Genomic DNA, 21,736 nt, shown 5'->3' with positions numbered 1-21,736 from the left:
GTATATATATATATGTATGTATATATATATGTTATATATATATGTTCATAACCTGTACATATTTCTGTGCAATACGTGTATGCAATACCCTGTTGGGATCCCTGCTCGGGTACGCCAGGAGCACGTCGTAGGGCACCAGCCGGGCGGAGTCGAACCCGTACTCCAACCACCTGTCCCGGATCAGCCGGGCCACCCCCAGGTCCATCTCCTTCCCGGCTATGTGCGGCCGGGCCGTCAGCGTCCTGAGAGTCAGCAAGGTGCTTTATATTTACACTTATAGTTACATGCAACACATACCCCATACACGCACCCCCGTATAGCTCTGGGCCGCACGGTCCCGGCAGCTCCGGGCCGTCAGCGTCCTGGGAGTCAGGAGTATCAACGTGCTTCACATTGTTGCTTCACAAGTTGCAAAAAAATTGATACTACTGTCGTAGAATGCCAAAATCAAACCAAAAAAAGACGAAAATGTAAGACAACGAGTTTGAAGAGTAGATTATTCTCCAAACCATATTCTATGTCATTTGTGCAACCTTCATGACCACGTAGATTTCATAAGGGAACTTTTTTTTTTTGCCAAACTTTTTTTATTCGCACGCGCGCATCAGTTTTGGGGGTTCCCAGTGGATGTCATCCATATAAACAAATCAACATGGCCTTATGTGCACCTCCGTACAACTCCGAGCCGCACGGTCCCTGCTTTTGGGCCGTCAGAGTCCTGGGAGTCAACAAGGTGCTTCATATTAGTTACATGCAACACACACCCATACATGCACCACCGTATAGCTCTGGGCCGCACGGTCCAGGTTCGGTCCGCACTACAGCAAAATCGTCTTCACAAGGCGGGAAAAGTTGACCGTTTTGAGACAGGTACGTACGGAACGATGTGCAGAATGTGGAACATGTATCGTGTAGAAGTAGACAAGAGTGGAATTTATTGCTACCAAGTACACGTACAGTAGACCACCAAACCCCCAGTTCTATAAGCCTGCTACGGAGGCTTGGATTTCGCCACGTTTTTTTTTAAAGACTAGCATGTTATAATGTTTTTCAACATTTTTCTCAGACGCACAAAAAAAATTCAGATACACCTGAAAACAAGACGGATTGAGTGCCATCAAACCTCCACCCTTTACTACATTTGTTTGTACTCATATAACAGCGAGAGAGTGACAAGGAGGCCGAAACTTCACATATGTCCGTGACTAATTCTTTTCAGATCATTGACCGAGGCAAAGTTGACATTGACAGGTACAATCTGGAAAGCGACCAAGCCAATGGTTAAATTCTAACCGTCGGTCAAACTTAGAGCCAGCTTAACAGACTCGCAGAGAGTTTAAATTATTGTGACGTGGGCTTGGCACAAAGAATTGCATGGTAATCTTGGCCCGATGCCTTGGGAAATTCGCAACAGACAAAGCAGACAAAGCCTTAACACAAAAACAAAGCCTTAACACACATAGTTAGGACGTTGGAACACTCAAAACATTGCATACTAGGTGCTTACATTATGCCTAGGCCACTCAGTGACACGAGCAAGTGTGGTGGCGAAATACCAGCGATGGGCGTTGTGCTGGTACCGAGGACACGTACATTCAATCTTGACCGAGGCGTTCTAAATATAACAGGGGGTGTTCGACTGGAAAGGTCCATCATCAATCGTCAAACACGAAGACAAAAACAGCATACACAAACCTGAGGTTTTCCCTGATGTTGTCGGGCTTGAGCTCGCGCTGTAGCCGCGCGGGGACGCTCGGGTCCCCCTCCCGTGTCAGGGCGGCCGACCACGGCGTCCCGCTCTTCGGGATGGCGAAGAAGCCGATGATGATACCGAGCACCAGCCCTACCACCGCGCACGCTACGCCCAGGAGTATGAACGGTCTCTTACGCGCGCCCCTGTGTTCCGCCATGTCCACACGTCAAGTCCGCAGGACTTTGTCGGCTGGAAGTCTGACTAAACCGCGCTCCTAGCGGCCTGCCCGCCCGACAGTTGCCGCCCCCCAGCCTTGGCAGCCAGCCAGAAACTGTGTAAACACAGGTTAGGCCACACCAAGTAAATTTTATGGATGACGTCCTTTGAAGACCCTAAATCTAATGCGAGAGGGCGAAAAAAACATGAAGGGCCCTAAAAAACAAGATGCCTAGATTAGAAATATACTAGGAGACAACAAATGTTAGGACACAAATTGAATGAGGTGACACAGTGTAACAAGCAAGAAGTCTTTTATTCATCATCAAAACAGCAATAAATCAGGTGGAACAGCAGTTGTCGTCCTGTCCTGTTTCACGTTACGGGTTTCTCATCAATCTGACAATTTGCAGCACTGTCGTGACTCTTTGGTCATAGTTACAGGAAGCGGAATTTCTTGGTTTTTTGGGGGGGATCGGAGTTTGACTATTAAAACCGCGCTCCTAGCGGCCCGACTCGCCCGACAGTTGCCGCCCCCAGCCTTGGCAGGCAGCCAGAGATGGCTCCACAACTTCAAGGTTACCCGAGCCGGCGAGAGATCGAGGGGACGACGATTTTGTTCCATTCATCCATCAGGCCATGTTGATTTGATTATATGGATGACATCCGCGCGCGCATGAATTTTCGGCCGTTTCCAAAAAAAAAAAAAGTTTTCAACCACACTGTAAATCGTACAAAACAGTTGCAAAATGAGCAAAAATATACCATAAGTTACAAAAAAAATTAATAAAAACTATACCAATGTCGTAGAATGCCAAAATCAAACGAAAAAAGACGAAATTGTAAGGAAATGAACTTGAAGACTAGATTATTCACCAAACCACATTCTATGCCATTTGCTCAACCCCCATGACCACGTAGATTTCATAATGAAAAGAACTTTTTTTTTTGCAAAACCTTTTTTTTATTCGCACGCGCGCATCAGTTTTGGGGCTCCCGGAGGATGTCATCCATATAATCAAATCAACATGGCCTTAATTATAATTTTGCTATCCCTCATCCCTCCTGGTGAAGCATTGGAACAGCTCTGAAACCTTCACACTTGCGAAGGTTGCGAACTCGTCACTGAGTGAACTGAAAACGTTGCGATACTGTCAGTTCTGTTGCAGTTGACGATTGCAAAAGGATAGTCTAAGTACTGGAATGGGCCGCGTGTCTATAGCTTTGGCATATAACGGTGAATGTTTGGTTGAGACCTTGAGACTCTAGTCTCCACCAGACTCCTTTGCAGGCTGAATAAATAGTAGAAATCGGCTAAGGGCCGGCCAACCCCCCCCTTAGCCGATTTCTACCATTTATTCAGCCTGCAAAGGAGTCTGGTGGAGACTATTGAGAGTCCAATGTAGACTTTTGGTTAATGATTCATCGGGCAGGTAAAAGTTGTCCACGTTGTTACCCCTTGCCCCTATCACCACCTGGGCGCAACAACAATAGCGCGCGCAAAACTTAACACACTGGCTCCAGTGTTCAAGACCCAAACGACATTCACTTTGAAAACATCATGTTCTTAACGTTATGTGCATCCATACCATCTTGCCAAACATCTAACCTGTGTTTACACAGTTTCTGGCTGACTGCCAAGGCTGGGTGGGGGGGGCGGCAACTGTCGGGCGGGCGGGCCGCTAGGAGCGCGGTTTTAATAGTCAAACTCCGATCCCAAACGACAAAGTCCTGAACTTGGCGTGCGAACATGGCGGAACACAGGGGCGTGCGTAAGAGACCGTTCATACTCCTGGGCGTAGCGTGTGCGGTGGTAGGGCTGGTGCTCGGCATCATCATCGGCTTCTTCGCCATCCCGAAGAGCGGGACGCCGTGGTCGGCCGCCCTGACACGGGAGGGGGACCCGAGCGTCCCCGCGCGGCTACAGCGCGAGCTCAAGCCCGACAACATCAGGGAAAACCTCAGGTCTGTGTATGCTGTTCTTGTCTTCGTGTTTGACGATTGATGATGGACCTTTCCAGTCGAACACCCCCTGTTCTATTTAGAACACCTCGGTCAAAATCGAACGTACGTGTTCGAAATACAACAGGGGGTTCGACGTGTTCGAAATAGAACAGGGGGTTCGACGTGTTCGAAATAGAACAGGTGGTTCGACATGTTCGACCAGGAATGGTCTGTTCTATGGAAAGCTACTATGGGGTAGCGCAGGCACACCGCCTGTTACAACACCAGTTGTCCTCGGTACGCGCACAACGCCCATCGCTCGTATTTCGCCACCACACTTGCTAGTGGCACTGAGCGGCCTAGCCATAATGTAAGCACCTAGTATCCAATATTTTTTATAGTGTTCCAACTTCCCATGTATGTACGTAAAGGCTTTTTCTGCCAACGTTGCGAATTTTCCAAGGTCCTGGGTCAAGATTACCATGCAATTCTTTGTGCCAAGCCCACGTCACAATAATTTGAACTCTCTGAGTCCGTTATATAACTGGCTCTAAGTTTCACCGACGGTTAAAATTTAACCAGTTGGACGCTTTCCAGATTGTATCTGGCAATGTCAACTTTACCTAGGTCAATGATCTGAAAAGAAGTAGTCACGGACGTATTTGGACTTTCACCCTCCTTTTCACTTGCTGTAGTGATGCGAACCAAGTAAATGTTATGGGGCTGCTCCACCAAGGCCATGCACGCCAAGGCCACGCATCAGTAATAGAAGTCAGATGTCAGAGTTAGCCCTCCTACAAGCCTGTCACTGTATAGAGTAGAACCACAGAATACAGTCATGAAAACCCCTCCGGTGTCAGATGTAAATTATGTAAATGAATATACATTTATACGAGGGTTCATGTAACTGATGTGATGCACGTTGCTAATCTTGACTCCCAGGACTCTGACGGCCCAAAAGCTGGGACCGTGCGGCTCAGAGTTGTACGGAGGTGCACATAAGGCCATGTTGATTTGTTTATATGGATGACATCCACTGGGAACCCCAAAACTGATGCGCGCGTGCGAATAAAAAAAAGTTTGGCAAAAAAAAGTTTCCTTATGAAATCTACGTGGTCATGAAGGTTGAACAAATGACATAGAATGTGGTTTGGCGAATAATCTACTCTTCAAATTCGTTGTCTTACATTTTCGTCTTTTTTTGTTTCATTTTGGCATTCTACAACAGTGGTATCAATTTTTTGCAACTTTAACTAATGTGAAGCACGTTGATACTCCTGACTCCCAGGACGCTGACGGCCCGGAGCTGGGACCGTGCGGCCCAGAGCTATACGGGGGTGCATGTATGGGGTATGTGTTGCCTGTAACTGATATAAAGCACCTTGCTGACTCTCAGGACGCTGACGGCCCGGCCGCACATAGCCGGGAAGGAGATGGACCTGGGGGTGGCCCGGCTGATCCGGGACAGGTGGCGGGAGTACGGGTTCGACTCCGCCCGGCTGGTGCCCTACGACGTGCTCCTGGCGTACCCCAGCAGGGATCCCAACAGGGTGGGACAAATATATACACGTATTGCACGGGTAAACATGTAAAGATAGTACCATATAGCCTTTTTGAGGCCCTAAGTTGTTGATCCAATGTGGGTATGGTGTTGGAAGGCAGAGCCCATCCCTCTTCTTCCATCGCCTTTTACCTCCACCGAAGTCAGATACCCATTTTACACCTGGGTGGAGTGAGGATTGTTAAGACAATCTTAATACAGAAGACAGTATTTCTGACCATCATAAACATAATCTTCCCTACGACGTGCTCCTGGCGGATCCAAACAGGGTAGGGGGAAATATACACGTATTACACAGACATATCTGCAGATTATAAACATATCTATATCCCATATTTAGCACAACTAACTGTCCGTAAGTGTTCGGACAATCCTGTATGTAAATGCAGAACACTAACTACTAGTAGTAGGTCGCTGAGGTTAACATAATCGTGGTTAATGGGGTTAATATGATAATCGTGGAAAATTTACAGTATATGCAAGTTAATAAGAACTACCGATTACCTCTGGTAACTGGGGTTGTAGCAGACACTCGGTGGTGTTGGGTTACATGTGCATTATGTAGCAAGTGGCAGGACACAGTTGGAGGGGCTAGTTACCATTTATATTGAATATATTCGAGTAAGTATAAACAGAGTAGTAGTTTGTCAGGCTAGACAATGTGAAGGTTAACATTCATTTGCTTTGCAAGTGTTACCGTTCTAGTTTTTAATATCTATTGTTTTTTTTCCAATACAAACCGTAGTTAAGCCGCGTGTCGCTGTTGGAGGCTGACGGTACAGTAGTGGTGGAATCTCAACAACAGGAGGCGGGGATCAGCGACCCAGAGGCCGAACCACCGTTCAACGCTTACTCGGCTTCCGGAGACGTTCGGGTGTGCTTAACTACTTAGATAACGACTTAAGTTAGAGTATAGAAACAGCTTGTTTCGCCACAGTCGATTCGCTACATGGTAGACGTTCTTTACAGCGGACCGCTACAGGGTAGATGTTGATCCGCGCTACATGGTAGAAGTCGAAAATGCAACTACATGTATATGGGTTGTCTCAATGTAAAATTGTACAAACTGACGATTTCTCTAATACAGCAGAGCAGAGATGAAATTTTTTTTCAGGAAGGACAGATATCTTTATTATCAACAGGCAATGCCCTAAGTCTCTAGTGCAGATGTTTAGCTACCAGCATTTGTTTCTACATGCGCCGCTAGAGCGTGGCGGTTTCCCAGCGGAGGGCTTTGGGGGAGAACTGTATGAGTGTGACAGTTTCTCTATCCCCCTGCCCCCCCCAATATACGCTAACAGCCTTCCGCCCTATAATATACAACTTTCCCCCCAATAAGAAACTGCCGCTCTCTAGCCGCACTTGAAGAAACAAACACCGATATTGGCGATAAAAGTCTTCACAGGAGGCTAATGCCCTTACCACACCGTTTGGCGAAAAGCTGTTTCACTACATTTGAGCATCATTTCTCTAAACAGACTAATGTGATCAGGGATTTTCGCACCGTTTGGCTGCAGGGAGACTTGGTGTACGTCAACTTTGCCCGCGCCGAGGACTTCCAAACGTTGGTGCGAGACGTGAACGTGGACCCGGCTGGGAAGATCTGTATCGCCAGATACGGCAAGATATTCAGGGGTGACAAGGTTAGTAACGGATTTCATTTGTAGTACTACATGATTTTTTGTAAGTTCTATTTTAGATTCACTATTCTAGTTTTAGGTTGGATACCTGTAATCGGTCTCAATTCACTGCTAAAAGTGTCGACACTTAAAGTTATATGAAGTGTTATTTTCACCAGACGGACAAACAAGCTCGGGTATATGCCTGTCCTTGGTGCTGAACACTATCCAGTGTCCACACACAGACACGCACACACACACACACACACACACACACACACACACACACATATATATATACACACGACATGCATGCACACACGACATGAATACACACGGCATGCATGCACACACACGCACACGTGTTACCATGCCTGTCCTTGGTGCTGAACACCATCCAAAACGTTCGTTTCCGTAGTACACCGGCTTCGCAGGCATGTTCGGCGCGGGGGCAGTTGGTAACCGTACCCTGACCTTTGCACATCTAACTGCAATCGATGACATACTGACATACTGTATCTCCTTCAGGCCAAGCTGGCCGCCCAGTTCGGCTGTGCGGGTCTGGTCCTGTACTCGGACCCGGAGCAGTGCGTAGCGGAGGGCTGGCCGGTCTGGCCGGACGGATGGATGATGCCCAGCACGGGAGTACAGAGGGGGACCGTCCAGCTCCCCAACGGAGACATACTGACGCCTTTTTATCCTGCTAACGGTGCGGCTTTCGTTAATATCATTTCTTATGGTCACTATACAGGCTCCAATATATATAGTGTGCAATAAAGAAGGCAATGCTGTTACCATTGAACTATTGGTGAATGAACTGATGGTCTCTTTCATACTTCGTTAATTGCCATCGCCTAGGTTATATTTTCAGTAGCGTTTGTTTGTTTTGATGCTTGGATGTGGTTTAGCAAGATAACTCAAGACGCTGTGGATGGATTGCGATAAATTTCGCGACTGCGTAGGTCTCAACCAATAGATGAAATTATCAAATCTTGAACCCCTGATGGCTTTTCTTGGTACTATAGAACTACCGGTTTTGATAGCGATCACTGTACACAAGAGCCCCAATTTATAGGACTGTCAAAGAAAACAAGTCTTTTACCATAATTTTGAGTGAGTGATACCAGTAGAGTTTGATGAGAACATTGTGGCCCATGCAGTAAGACGGTGAAACTGAGCATTTTTCTGACAAAATGATCTGGCCAGACCCAGTGTTGGTTGCGGGACAGTGTGATCTTTACTGAGCGCCCCAATATGTTGTAATGAACACACAATCTTGTTGCAGAGTATGCCTATCGGTTAGATGAACAAGATACCAACCTTCCCACCATCCCTGTACACCCAATCAGCTACGGAGTTGCCGTTGATATACTGAGGTAGGTGGTACAGTCTGGACATGGGCAAAAATGTAACCTGTCACCACTTTCAACACGGGTATTTTTTTTTAATATTCCGAAACATGTAATCACAAGACGTGGTGACGGCACACTCAAGTTTTTTCAACTTATATTAATGCCGCCACCAACACAGGGACAGTACAATACTCATTTACACCTGAGCGAAGTGAGGAAAGTCGTGCAAAGTGCCTTTCCCAAGGGCACAAGATCGGTGGCATGTCATGACTCGAACCCGGGGCCTCTGGTTCCGAGTCGAGAACGCTGCCGCTGCGCCACACGACCCCACAAACACGGGTATTTACCTCCGATCAAGCAATACACTATGGAACCGTGGCAGTTTGTGGCAAGTGATAATCTCATCTCGTACTACTTCTCAGGATAAACTTTGTTACAGCACACTAAAGTAAAAGTCTTTTAATAGTCTTACTAGTACATAGTAATTTCTGTAGTCTACTCAAAGCTAACTTGAAGAGCTCAAGTTTCAAGTTTATTCATCGAGAGTATATCTTAGATCTACGGATCTAGCTGTGCTAGTTTTAGCCAGGTAAAACTTTTTTTCGACCTTTATTTAGCCTTGAAAGATTACACTTCGGCCATAGCCGCTTTTCAAGTGCTCAAGGTGGGAGAGGCCAGGGGTCCTGATAACACAATAGCTTCAAAATTAACGTATTACAATTTCATTACAACTTACACTAGTCACAGCATCGTTTCTATGGTCCAGTCCTGATCAATTCCATAGTGGATTATATATATTGCAACATGTTCTTAAATGCTACCACTGAGGGTGCTATTCTTACATTTGGCGGTAAACTATTCCATGTCGTTGCACCCGAGTACGCTATCGATCTCCTGTATAGCTCTCTACGGACCATCGGTACATGCAATCTATTTGATACACTTTGACGTGTTGTTCTGATTGCCCTGTCTCAAAACGTCCTCCTACTGGTTATTAAATATGTTGTACTTAATATAAAACTTACCAACCACATGGATGATGTTTGTTTTCAGGAACATGGCTGGCCCTGAAGCTCCTGTTGAGTGGCAGGGAGGGTTGGACATTACCTACCATTTAGGACCAGGCTATACAGGTCCGGCCAGCAGCAGGTACGTACAAAACTACACCTATCATCATCATCATCATCTTCGCCGCTGTAGTCATCTGTCGACAATGCGGGCCTCCACCGCTTTCCACTGTCTCCTGTCCTGTGCTGTCCTACCTACACCTATACTCATGCAGGCAAATTGTAAGTGACTCTTATTAACTACATTGTCAAATTCACTACCCCTGGGGACGCCATGACTGTCCATGATACCCCAGCACAGATTGGTAAATAAGTCTGTGAGCTCAAATTTTTGGCAGTACTATGTCCAGTTCCCCAGTGCTCTCTCGACCGTTATACAGTTTTTTTCAGGATCTGCTTTTGTTTGCCGGTCACCAAGTGCCATTTGATTTTGCCGGCAAAAAATATGCTCAGCTGATTTTTAATCCACAATGGCTGAAGCTTGTGGACTATGTGATGCCGGCTTTACCACGTCCCTGATCGGCCCATGGCTTGAGAGGCACATTTCTTTTGCCAGCAAAAATACAGCAGAAGAAAACTATAATTTTTACTCTCAAACTTTAGAAATGTCTTTGATGATCCTTTCCACAGGAAGGTGAGACTCGTGGTAAACCAAGACAGGGAGGTGCGGACGACGTACAACGTCATCGGGACCATCCGCGGAGCTGTCGAACCAGGTCAGAAAAAAACACATGCTGCACTGACATTATCACTAATTTCGGAGTCTACTTATTGTTTAAAGGTGTCACACTCGATTTATTCAGCTTTATCATTAGAATGGATAACACACCTATGAAGCTGCAAGGTGTGTGTGTGTGCGTCTGTGTGAGGGAGAGAGAGAAAGAGTGTGTAAAACTATGTTTGTGTGCGCGTGTGTGTATATATATGTGTGTGTGTGTGTGTGTGCGTGTGTGTGTGTGTGTGTGTGTGTGTGCGTGTGTCAGTGTGTGTGTGTGTATATGTGTGTGTGTGTTTGCGTGCATGCGCGCGCGCGCGCGTGTGTATATATATGTGTGTGTGTGTGTGTGTGTGTGTGTGTGTGTGTGTGTGTGTGTGTGTGTGTGTGTGAGGCTGTGCGTGTGTGTGCGTGTGTGTGCGTGTGTGCGTGTGTGTGTGCGTGTGTGTGTGTGTGTGTGTGTGTGTGTGTGTGTGTGTGTGTGTGTGTGTGTGTGTGTGTGTGTGGATAGTGTTCAGCACCAAGGACAGGCACATGCAAGGTCAGATTTCTAAACTGGGGCCCAACCGGGCTGTTTGTACGACTGAAAAGTAAGTAATTCCCATGGTTTTTGTGTTTTGTTGTCTTTTATATCATACTTTTGTTCCCACAAACTGCTCAGCTGGGGCCCCGGGTTGGGAATTGTGACCTAACGTATACGTACGTAACAGCATGTAGATAGAGAAACATATGGAGCAACATAGCGTGGTGATGATATATGTAATGGATAGCGATGAACCAAATACAATGTATGTTATTTCAAACCATAACAAATTGTTAGATGTTCTACACACCAACATATATTGTCACATGAAAATTGTAAAATAATCTAGGTTAAAGATGAAATTCCAGACCCATCACTTCAGTCAAGTCAGAATTCCCACAGTGTCGTTCCTCCAGCCTGCGAAAAAAAAAATGATTCATGAACCGGAACACTAGAAATTATTAAACTTGTTTGTACATGTGCAAAATGTGTGAATAAAGTTAATATATGTATTAAATTTCATAGTTGGTTGGTGTTTTGTGTGTCTGTGTGTGTCAAATTATGGTTCTGACTTCCGACCCCACTTCTCGACCCCCTTGTGCGGTGGGGCTTGTCACACCACCTGGATAATTGCACCAAATGCGCAGACAAATACGTGGTGCAACTAAGCGCCTTCTTCTGTATTTTCAGACCGGTACGTGATAGTGGGGAACCATCACGACGCCTGGGTGTACGGCAGTGTGGACCCGTCCAGCGGGACCGCCGTCATGCTGGAGCTCGGCAGAGCCTTGGGCAAACTCAAGGCCGAGGGTAAGTGACGCTAGCCTGGAGTCCAGCCTTGTTAGCTTTAGTCCGCTCCCCCAAGATCTGCTAACCCGCCAGATCTTGGGCAGTGACCTAAAGCTAACAAGGCTGGACTCCAGGCCAAAGAGATGCACAGTTCCAAGAACTTCATGCTACCTGTCTTTGCTTTATTTTCATCCAAACACAAAAGGTCCAGTGCATCAATGTAGGGACACCTAACAAGGTCCATTCTCGAAATTCATCTTCCCAATATTACCTTGCCTACCAAAGGTTATGAACATCTATCCATGGTTTCAAGGGTTATTCCCCCTACATCCATAGTCACTCTACTATAGCCTGTTAAATAAAGCGAAAACTTAACCTTCTAGTGAAGTTAATAAAGGACAAAGTAGAAATTTACAGGACAACCATGTTTTCATTTTCCAGGCTGGAGACCACGTCGGACTATCGTGTTCGGCAGCTGGGGAGCGGAAGAGCAGGGCCTGATCGGCTCTGTGGAGTTTGTAGAGGTTAGCCTCTTCAGGCCACACCAATTTAATTTCTTGGTTAACAGATTCGCCCGCTTCATTTTTTTCTGACTTGCAAATAAAAATAAAAATTCAGAATCAACTGTAAAATGCTCATATTTTGCCCTGAACAGTTGGAAACAGTCCTTTTCTTCCTAGTTGTTACAGTTATTCCATCTTTCAATGCAGTGGTATCATTAAAAGTTCAAAATTTGAACCAGCCTGGTGTGATAACTTCATGGCTCCTATCGTACCATTTTGGGCCATAATAGGATGCCTAGGCCTGTTTTTATTTTTATTTTTTTCGCCTGCCCGCTCCATTATTTTTCTAGAAAAATCCGTCAACCAAGAAATTAAATTGGTGTGGCCTCATAGAAAACATCATACTTTCCAGATACCTGTCCAGGCAGATCCTATAAGGTGGCAAGGCAGTAACCATTGGCCGAGCAGTGTACATTAGCCACCAAACTAATGTTCACTTCTTCAGCTTGGACAATGATTACTGCCTTGCCATCATGGGTCTGCTTGGAGATTACCTGTTTTCACAGAAATGGGGGTTGTTCCTTAAACAGTGTGGTCATTAGCAAGTTATGAATTGAATGTGCCATAGACTAGTATAGTATTAACCAATTAGTATGAAAGTTCATGTTGGTTAGTAAGTTACGTAATGAGAAAATGTTCTCCAACTCAAGGAATTTGACTCACCGGAGTTTTAAACCAAATCTCTCGATAGCTGATGAAGACAGAGAGATTTGGTTGAAAGTTGAAAAGCAGTTTATTTCTCATTAGGCCATGTTGATTTGATTATATGGATGACATTCTCTGGGAACCCCAAAACTGATGCGAGCGCGCGAATAAAAAAAAAAGTTTTGCAAAAAAAAGTTTTTTGATGAAATCTACGTTGTTATGAAGGTCGAGTATGGTATGGCGAATAATCTACTCTTTAAATTCATTTCTTTGCATTTTAGTTTTTGGTTTGATTTTGGCATTCTACGACGTTGGAATCGTTTTCAAATATTTTGTTTGCAACTTTCGGTATATATTTCCTCATTTTGCAACTGTTTTGTACAATTTACAGTGTGGTTGGAAACTTTTTTTTTTTGGAAACGGCCGAAAATTCATGCGCGCGCGGATGTCATCCATAAAATTAAATCGGTGTGGCCTTACTCATAGGAATGAAAAACTCTAAATATAAGTGCATTAGTAATACAATTATTGATTTCGTCTTTGTTTTCAGGATTACATCAGAAATCTCCAAGAACGGACTGTGGCGTACCTCAACTGCGACGCTGCAGCATCTGGTAGGAATTGATTAAGAGTCATAAATGTCATGATTGCATGCATTTATATCTTAGTTACACGCACTCACGGAAAAAAAAGAAAGTTCCAATTGTGTAGTCTGAAAGAAGCATTCAGAAGGTATCCTTCCATCATCCACTCTTAATACAATTGGCCATTTCTCCTTCTCAGTTAGTGATTTCTTTAGAAAGTCTTTTACAACCAGTTTTGTTGTAGAGTTCCTCATTTGTGATCTTATTGGGCCAGAAGATACGACGTATCTTTCTTAGACAGTTGTTGTTAAATGCATATCAATCTTGAAATCGCATGTCCCTAAAGCTTCGGTCACAACCCGCCGTACGTGCTTCTGCGTGCTGTCTACGTGCAAAAACGTGGGCAAACGCAGGGCATCCGTGCGTGGTGAGTACCGCCTCCGTACGGATTTGGGAGCACGCAGACACGCCGTAGAACTTTAAGTGCATGGAAAACTTTTTCTGCGTGCGGTCTGCGGATTCATCACCCGTCCGTGCGAGTACGGGCGACGCGCGTGCCCCGTACGTACCGTATGAAAGACGCACGTGTGAGTACGGCCTCCTTATAGTAAAGTTGCAATCGCACAGAGATCGTACGTTGTAAGCACGTACAACTCACCACTTGCGCAACGTACGATGCATGCAACCGCTCACGGCCAGACGTGGCGTGCAGACCAAACTCTTACACCTTGCGCAACCGTGCGAGTGACGTGCGTTGATGCCACTCCTTCCCCACGTTTCAGAAAAAACGTAGCAGACGTAGCCTCCCAAAAGTTGTGACCGAGGCTTTAGGAATGGTGCTGATGTAAAAATTCTCGTTCTCAGGAAACTTCACCCTGTCCATGTCGGCGAGTCCACTCTTGCAAAGCCTGATCCGAGAAGCAGCAAAAAAGGTGAACATGCTGTAATAATTCTATTATATTAGTTATATTAAAAAAAAGCACCATGGAAGTTCTGCTGTGAACAAATATCTATAGAGTATCCTTATTCATCAATATGTGCCTGCTGCGGTGTTATGCTGAATATATATACCAGTTTGATCCTTCTATTTGTCAACTGTTGACTGTGATTGGGGTGGAAGACTTTATCGATGCATGATGCAAATGTAACCTTGATGACTTAGGTTGACTGGTTCATTGATTTAAAATGTTTTGCAGCCCGGAGGCTGAATTGCATGTTCCATTATATACGTTTATGTTAATATGATTGCATTTCGTGCCCACTATAATGAGGGCCTGCAAGGGGGGGGGGTCCCGACAACGCACTACGCTGAATTCGGAAACCTCTCGATTACGCTTTACGATAAATTCCAAGTGGCTACAACGCATTACGTAGAATTAAAACGCCGAATACGCTGTACGCAAAAATATTAGAGGCGGTCTGCTACGCTCTACGTAGAATTAAAACGGCCGATTACGCTCTACGGAAAAGGGCTTGCGGGCCCCCTATAATAACTTTAAAAGATTGGTTTAGCTACGGATTTATGAATAAAACTCAACTCTAACCTCTACATACGTGATAAAAAAACATAATACTTTGTTAACATTTATACATTGTTTTAAATGTTCTTCGGGGTGCTGGTCACGACGAGGTTCCTGGTGCTCTTCATACCCTGGTGATTTCTAGCTAGGGATTCTTGGTTCAGGCCGTCTGGGTGTAGAGTTCTGAGCTGGTGGATCCAGTAGGATTCTCGTTGTAGTCGGCGCTGTCTGGTGAGATCTTCGTTGCCTGTGTAGCGGAGCCTCTCGATGCCGAGGATCTCGAGGTCTCCCACGCTGTGGTGTGTCTGGTTAAAGTGGGCTGAGACCGGGGTGTCCTTCTTTGTATTGACGGCAGACCGATGGCCATTTAGTCTGTTGGCCATTTATACATTGTTTTTAAATGTTTTATGATATAAGGCAGAGGGTTGTTAACCCTTTAAACGCGTTTTACTTCAGGTGCCAGACCCGCACGAGCCCAGTAAAAGCCTGTACGACACGTGGCGACTGAAGCGACCGGAGGAAGAGGGCAACCCTGACACACGGCCGAAGTGAGTTCACCTGGCTCTGTCCTTTTGCTAATCTCCAAGCAGATTGTACGACAACTGTGGAGGCAAGCCACAGTACGAGAGACTAGTGGCTGTACGAGAAAACTGCCGTGCGTTTCGTGAACCATTACGCTTGGGTGCAAGGCGCTACACTCAAGTGAAATACACAGCTGTACAGCTTTAATCGTTGTGATCTTTATCTGTCAATATTATATCTCATGTTGCGCGGGTTTTTGGTCAGATAAACTATTACCAAAGGTCTGTGCGTTTGCATGGAACATGGGTCGGAATTAGGGATTGAGGAAGAGGCATTTTCTGTGTAACCAGAATATTGACTATACTGACTATGCCATTGAGCATGTTTGCTGTCTGCTATTTTCAGGTGTTACATTATTTAGTTCACTTTGTAATACTTCGTCATAGATAAAAACATACGCTACATGTACCTTAACAAATGGTGTATTTCCCCCAAGAATCAACAAGTTGGGCTCTGGGAGTGACTACGCACCGTTTTTCCAGCACGCCGGCATTGCGGCTTCCAGCATGTCGACCAGCATAGACCCAGTAAGTTATTATGTATATAGGTGTATACGGATGCCTTGAGAAAGTGCATGTTGTGATGTTGAGAAACAAAAATTGTGTCTTTCCACCAAGAATCGACAAGTTGGGCTCCGGGAGTGACTACGCACCGTTCTTCCAGCACGCCGGCATCGCTGCACTTGACTTGTGGGGCGACATAGACCCAGTAAGTTATTATGTAGGTGTACATGTATACGGATGCCGTGAGAAGTGTTGTGTTGTTGAGAAAGTGTTGTGTTGTTGAGAAAGTGTTGTGTTGTTGAGAAAGTGTTGTGTTGTTGAGAAAGTGTTGTGTTGTTGAGAAAGTGTTGTGTTGTTGAGAAAGTGTTGTGTTGTTGAGAAAGTGTTGTGTTGTTGAGAAAGTGTTGTGTTGTTGTGTCTTTCCACCGAGAATCGACAAGTTGGGCTCCGGGAGTGACTACGCACCGTTCTTCCAGTTTTCAAAGTCAGGTATGTTTGATTTTTGCTGCGTCTTGCGTTTTGTTGACACAGCATTACATGCTGTAATGGGTGATTTAGTTGTGACATTAGACGAAAGTAGTACTGTATTAAAAGAATTATATCAGGCTAACGCTACACAAACACACACCGCGCTACGCACCCCTGTACAATATAAACGTCGATTGACCGGCATTCATTGCGGTAAACAAACGGTGACGTAATAATGGTATAGGTCCATTGACATCTGGGGCGACATGGACACTTCTTCTTCTTCTTCAATACTCTCTAACCACCCCTACTGGGGTATCACTGAGAGGGGACACGGCAGTAAGTTGTCTACGGATGCAGCTTGAGAAAGCTGCATCCAGAGATCGTAATAAACAAACAAACAAAGCTGGCAGAACTGTTGAATAATAAACGCCGTTCAGACAACATTGAGGTCTCTCAAATTACACCAACTGGACACGACCTATGCCATTGCCAACATGTAAGCTCAGATACATACATGTACAAGTGCCTGTCCTTGGTGTTGAACACTATCCAAGCATGCACACGTATGCACACAGACACGCACACACAAATACACACCCAACCAACAAAACACACAACCAGCAAAACACACACACACAACTACCAAAACACACACACACAACCACCAACACACACAACCACCAACACACACACACACACACACACACACAACTACCAAAACACACACACACAACCACACACACACACAAACACACACACACACACACACACACACACACACACACAAACAAACATAACCATCAACACCACCCCCACACACACATACAAACGCATTGTGAGACTTTCAAGTTACTTATCTGCAGAACTGTCTAGAAGCTTAAAAAAGTTGCATCATCATGATAATTCTCTCTCTACAGGCCTTTGGTTTTGGCTACCCCCTGTACCACTCCGCCTACAAGACCTTCGATGTAAGACATATGCCTGTCCTTGGTGCTGAACACTATCTAAGCAAACACACACACACATGTCCTGCAGAACCATCTAGAATCATGATAATTCTCTCCACAGGCCTTTGGTTTTGGCTACCCTCTGTACCACTCCGCCTACGAGACCTTCGATGTAATACATACGCCTGTCCTTGGTGCTGAACACTATCTAAGCAAACACACACACACATGTCCTGCAGAACCATCTAGAATCATGATAATTCTCTCCACAGGCCTTTGGTTTCGGCTACCCCCTGTACCACTCCGCCTATGAGACCTTCGATCTGCAAGACCGGTTCATCGACCCTGACTGGACGGTGCACCAGTCGGTGGGGCGGCTGTGGGGGGAGATGGCGGTCACCCTAGCGGACGCCCTGGTACTGCCGCTGGACGTGCGGGACTACGCCGAAACTCTGCAGAAGATGACGGACGAGCTTCGAGACGAGCACGGCTCCAGACTGGCGGCGCAAAACATCGGCTTAGGTCAGTCTCAGCCTGGATGCCAGACTTATATATCCCGAATGCCATCCTCCGTACTTACCGTCGGCTCCCTACTGCATATGTCACTGGCTAACCTTAACCCAGCCAGCAACAGTAACTATGAAGGATGGCACGAAGGCCATACCCATAGTACCATGTACATGTACATGTACATGTACATAGCACCCTGGAGCCAAGGAGCTGGCCTGTGTAGGCCCTGGCAATGGTCTGGCATACAGACATGGTCTGGCATACTTAGTCTGAGCTACACGCAAACTCCAATGGGTCTGCGGCTCCTCTCTGGCTTAGTCGTAGTACAGAAGCAATTTCTTTAAAACAATACCTATAAACAAGTGTTAATCAGCAGTCCAGTTTTGCCCGTGGAATTACAGAAAACCACAGAGTTGTCTTTCATGTAGTGCCATTGGATTCATTGTATCTCCAGTGGTCAGTCTCCTTCACACATTTTTTTGTGCTAAAAGGCTGCTCTATGGGCTGACACAACAAATCAGAACTGTTAGATAATAAGAAAGCAAGTGTACTAAGAGTAAGACTGTCCCTTTTTTAAGGGTAAGAATGTCTATTAATGTTTCCATACAGATCACCTTGAGTCGGCCATAGCAAACTTCACCAGGGCTACTACAACTTTCCACCAGAGCCTTGGAACTGTGGACAAATTAAAGTGAGTGGTATAAACCTCTGAATAATCATGACTTTATCCCGTGGTCTTTGATAATTATGTTTACCGAAGGAAAACATCTTGTTTTTGATACGTTTCCTCTTCTTCCGTTCCAAACACTGAGCTCTGACCTGGCCAATGATTATATATATAGACTGGTTTATTTGCAGAAACACATACTTCATACATACATAGTACAGTAGGTTAGAAGCTTTTTGCAGCAAAAGGCTGAATTGAGAAGCTTTTACAAATTTTAAAAAATTACATGACTAATACATAATATATATACATAAAAAGTGCCTTGAGAGGCATTAAACACCACTTATACGCTAGAATAATACACATTTATGCTAAAATTACATCATACAACTTCTGTTGGCAAATTACTTAGGTACAACTGACAATAATAAAAAAGTACAATTACATCATGTGCAACAACATAAAATGAAATCTACTGTATGGCAAGGTTATTCAGTATGTTCAGCATTGTGGGGACAGGACTGCATAAATATCTTTTTGTCCCAATGGGTGGTTTGTAGCGCCGGATTTGCCTTAGCTGCATGTTGTGTGAGTGGTTACTAACTGGGGGTAGCCAGGGGGCGTGCCTAGACCTAGTGGCTGAAAGGGCAAAGGCCCGGCACAGGGTCAGTCTCCGTTCAGACAGACGTTGGAGGTCAAGAGTTGACAGGGCCTCGGAATACGAGTGATAGCTTCTACCCAGCATGATTCTGCATGCCCTTTTCTGGATTCTTTCTATGCTGTCAGATTGTTTTTTGTGTATACCCGCATTCCAACAGGGCGTGGCATATTCAACTATTGGTCGAATATACCCACAATACACTGTGACAAGGTCAGAGCTTGGGAGGCCAGCTCGACGCAGCCTACTTAATAAGTATAACCTTCTACTGCCCTTGGACACCATGGCGTCAACTTGATCAGACCACCGTAGGTCAGAGCGTATGTGCAAACCAAGTAACTTTGCTTGTGTAACTATGCTAAGTGGCTGACCTCCGAGAGTCAGTGGCTGCATTACTGGGGGGGTTCTCATGAAGCAGAAATACATTGCTTTACATTTTTTGGGGTTAAGTAACATGGAGTTCGTTTCGGCCCAGGTGTCCAATGAGTCAAGGTCAGTCTGAAGTTTATGACCTGATTTGTTGACGCCTCTCACCATGGTAACTGGTGTTGGGTTACATAATGTTACAATTTTATAGTAGGAGGGATTTTGACTTCTGTCTGACCATATATAAGAATGTATTTGAGTAAGAATCAACAGAGCAGACCACATGTGAAGGTAAACATTATGCATTTGCTTTGCAAGTGTTTCCTTTCTAGTTACTCTCTATTTTAAAAAGTGGCTGAAACTAAAGCTACAGATAACAAAAATCCTGTACTTCTCTCAGTCCCCTTGCAGTCCGCGCTGTGAACGATCGTCTGATGAAGCTGGAAGGTGCCTTCATCGACCCCCTGGGACTGCCTGACAGGCCTTGGTACAGGTAATTATGCCTTAAACAACACTTACAGTTAGGTATAACAGGACCGTTGTTTTGTGTAGTATAGCCAGATATGTGCCTGCAAAGCTGGTTTTACGCCAAAGGGCGATTTACAATGGCTTTACAGATAGAGATACCAACATCTGGTAGAAGCTTGCTCTACACACTTATGGTATCATGACATAATAGGTGGAATCTGTTCTAACATGAGTATCATTGCCCATGCTTTACCCTGCAGACACGTGGCGTTTGCCCCCAGCAGTGTGAACAGCTACGCGGGGCAGTCCTTCCCAGGCCTGGCCGACGCCCTGTTCGACATCGACAACGTTAACCCGGCCGACCAGGCGGCGCGGTGGGAGCTGGTGAGGAGGCAGCTCGCCGTCACCACGTTCACCGTACAGTCTGCTGCCAACACGCTGGTCAACAACCTGTTCTAGACACAGCATCTACAACTTACTAGTAGCTTCTGCCAGGAGCTTCAGAAGCAGTTGGAAAGAGTAGAAATTGACCTAACAGACAAAATTGTAAGGTCCGCTAACGGAGTACAATTTGCCGATCTGAACTGTACTGTTTCAGCTGACTCCCCTGACTGTCATCTGTCTATCTGGCCAACTTCTACTTTTTTTTCAGCCACTTCTGAGACTACATATCTACAAGAATCCTCAGCTTGCTGGAAAAGTAGAAATTAATTGGCCAAATAGACAGCAGAGTAGCAGTAGAGCTCGTGAGGAGGCAGCTCGCCGTCACCACGTTTACCATACAGTCTGCTGCCAACACGCTGGTCAACAACCTGTTCTAGGTAATCCTCAAGCAGATCATACGGTGGCAAGGCAGTATCCATTGGGTTGAGGAGTGTCCATTTGCCTGATTCTGTCTGGCCAATTTGATACTGTCTTTTGCAGCCACCGAAAGATCTGCTTGGAGATGATGTACTAGGTACAGATTCTACAAGTTAGCCTGTACCAGGCTTCAGAAGTGGCTGGAAAGAGTAGAAATTGGCCAAGAAGGTAGATGACATGCCGGGAGATCGAGTTGGTCCACTAAAGGAGTACAGTTTGCCACTCTGAAATGAAATATACTCCTTTAGTGGACCAACTCCCCTCGCCATGCTATCCGTCCAATTTCTACCCTTTCCATCTACTTCTGGCTAGAGCATCCAGTTCCAATTTGCAACCATGGACAGCACTTTATTGGGATCATGGGTTCATACAAGGTTGAAAATGACTCTCTGAATCAGATGTACACATTTCAAGAGCAGAGATGATGTGCTAGTCCCATATGGCCTCATAAAATGTTTCCTTTTTGTTGTGAGCATCTCAATTGACTTGTGCAACATGGATAGTTTTATCTAGTTTTAAAATAGAGTTTTAAAATAGAGGTACATGTAGTGAGTTGACTTGCAAGGTATGCAGTTGGACAAGATTTGTTTGTGTGTTTGTTTCTTAATGGTGAGCTTGGCACATCTCTTATGAGCTGAAAGAGCACCTGTGCCTATATTGTGTAATTTGCTGCTTCTGTAGTTCCAGTACAAAAGGCATTTAATTAAGAGCTTAGTTTGGTCACGACCATGACTTTACATTTGCATTTCTGTGTGAAACATAAAATAAACTGAGTATAATGATACAACCGTTGTTCATGTGTACCATTCACTCACGTTTTCCAACATAACGCTCCTTTCAGTCTGAAGCCCTCATTTGGGATCGAGGCGCTTTCAATGTGATTTGGAGCGTTCAGATGGAGCCACTTGAAAC

At 45.3% G+C, this 21,736-nt stretch overlaps 2 protein-coding genes across 2 annotated transcripts in view; one reads left to right on the top strand and one right to left on the bottom strand.

Moving 5' to 3' along the window:
* LOC109487964 (putative N-acetylated-alpha-linked acidic dipeptidase) overlaps window positions 1–1,904 on the bottom strand; it is a 27,935-nt gene extending 26,031 nt beyond the window's left edge. Inside the window, exons 1-2 of the mRNA XM_019792084.1 lie at window positions 1,696–1,904; window positions 89–242 (exon numbers count right to left, since the gene is read on the bottom strand). Of these exons, the coding sequence (XP_019647643.1) occupies window positions 89–205 (117 nt within the window). The 5' untranslated portion in view covers window positions 206–242; window positions 1,696–1,904. The remainder of the gene's footprint in view (window positions 1–88; window positions 243–1,695) is intronic.
* Window positions 1,905–3,602: 1,698 nt separating this feature from the next.
* LOC109487965 (putative N-acetylated-alpha-linked acidic dipeptidase) lies at window positions 3,603–20,434 on the top strand. Its single transcript, XM_019792086.1, has 18 exons — window positions 3,603–3,874; window positions 5,250–5,403; window positions 6,160–6,288; window positions 6,932–7,057; window positions 7,562–7,742; window positions 8,319–8,409; window positions 9,439–9,534; window positions 10,083–10,168; window positions 11,381–11,500; window positions 11,921–12,003; window positions 13,238–13,301; window positions 14,136–14,203; window positions 15,248–15,339; window positions 15,810–15,900; window positions 17,567–17,816; window positions 18,414–18,495; window positions 19,896–19,988; window positions 20,224–20,434. The coding sequence occupies exons 1-18, from the start codon at window positions 3,660–3,662 to the stop codon at window positions 20,420–20,422; spliced, it is 2,220 nt and encodes a 739-aa protein (XP_019647645.1). The 5' UTR covers window positions 3,603–3,659; the 3' UTR covers window positions 20,423–20,434.
* Window positions 20,435–21,736: the final 1,302 nt, after the last annotated feature.

The sequence above is a fragment of the Branchiostoma belcheri genome, unplaced genomic scaffold (assembly GCF_001625305.1).
Source record: "Branchiostoma belcheri isolate BF01 breed outbred unplaced genomic scaffold, Haploidv18h27 scaffold90, whole genome shotgun sequence".
NCBI classification, from domain to species: domain Eukaryota; kingdom Metazoa; phylum Chordata; class Leptocardii; order Amphioxiformes; family Branchiostomatidae; genus Branchiostoma; species Branchiostoma belcheri.
The sequence above is the reverse complement of the archived record's forward strand: the minus strand, read 5'-3'. Positions and strand labels throughout refer to the sequence as shown.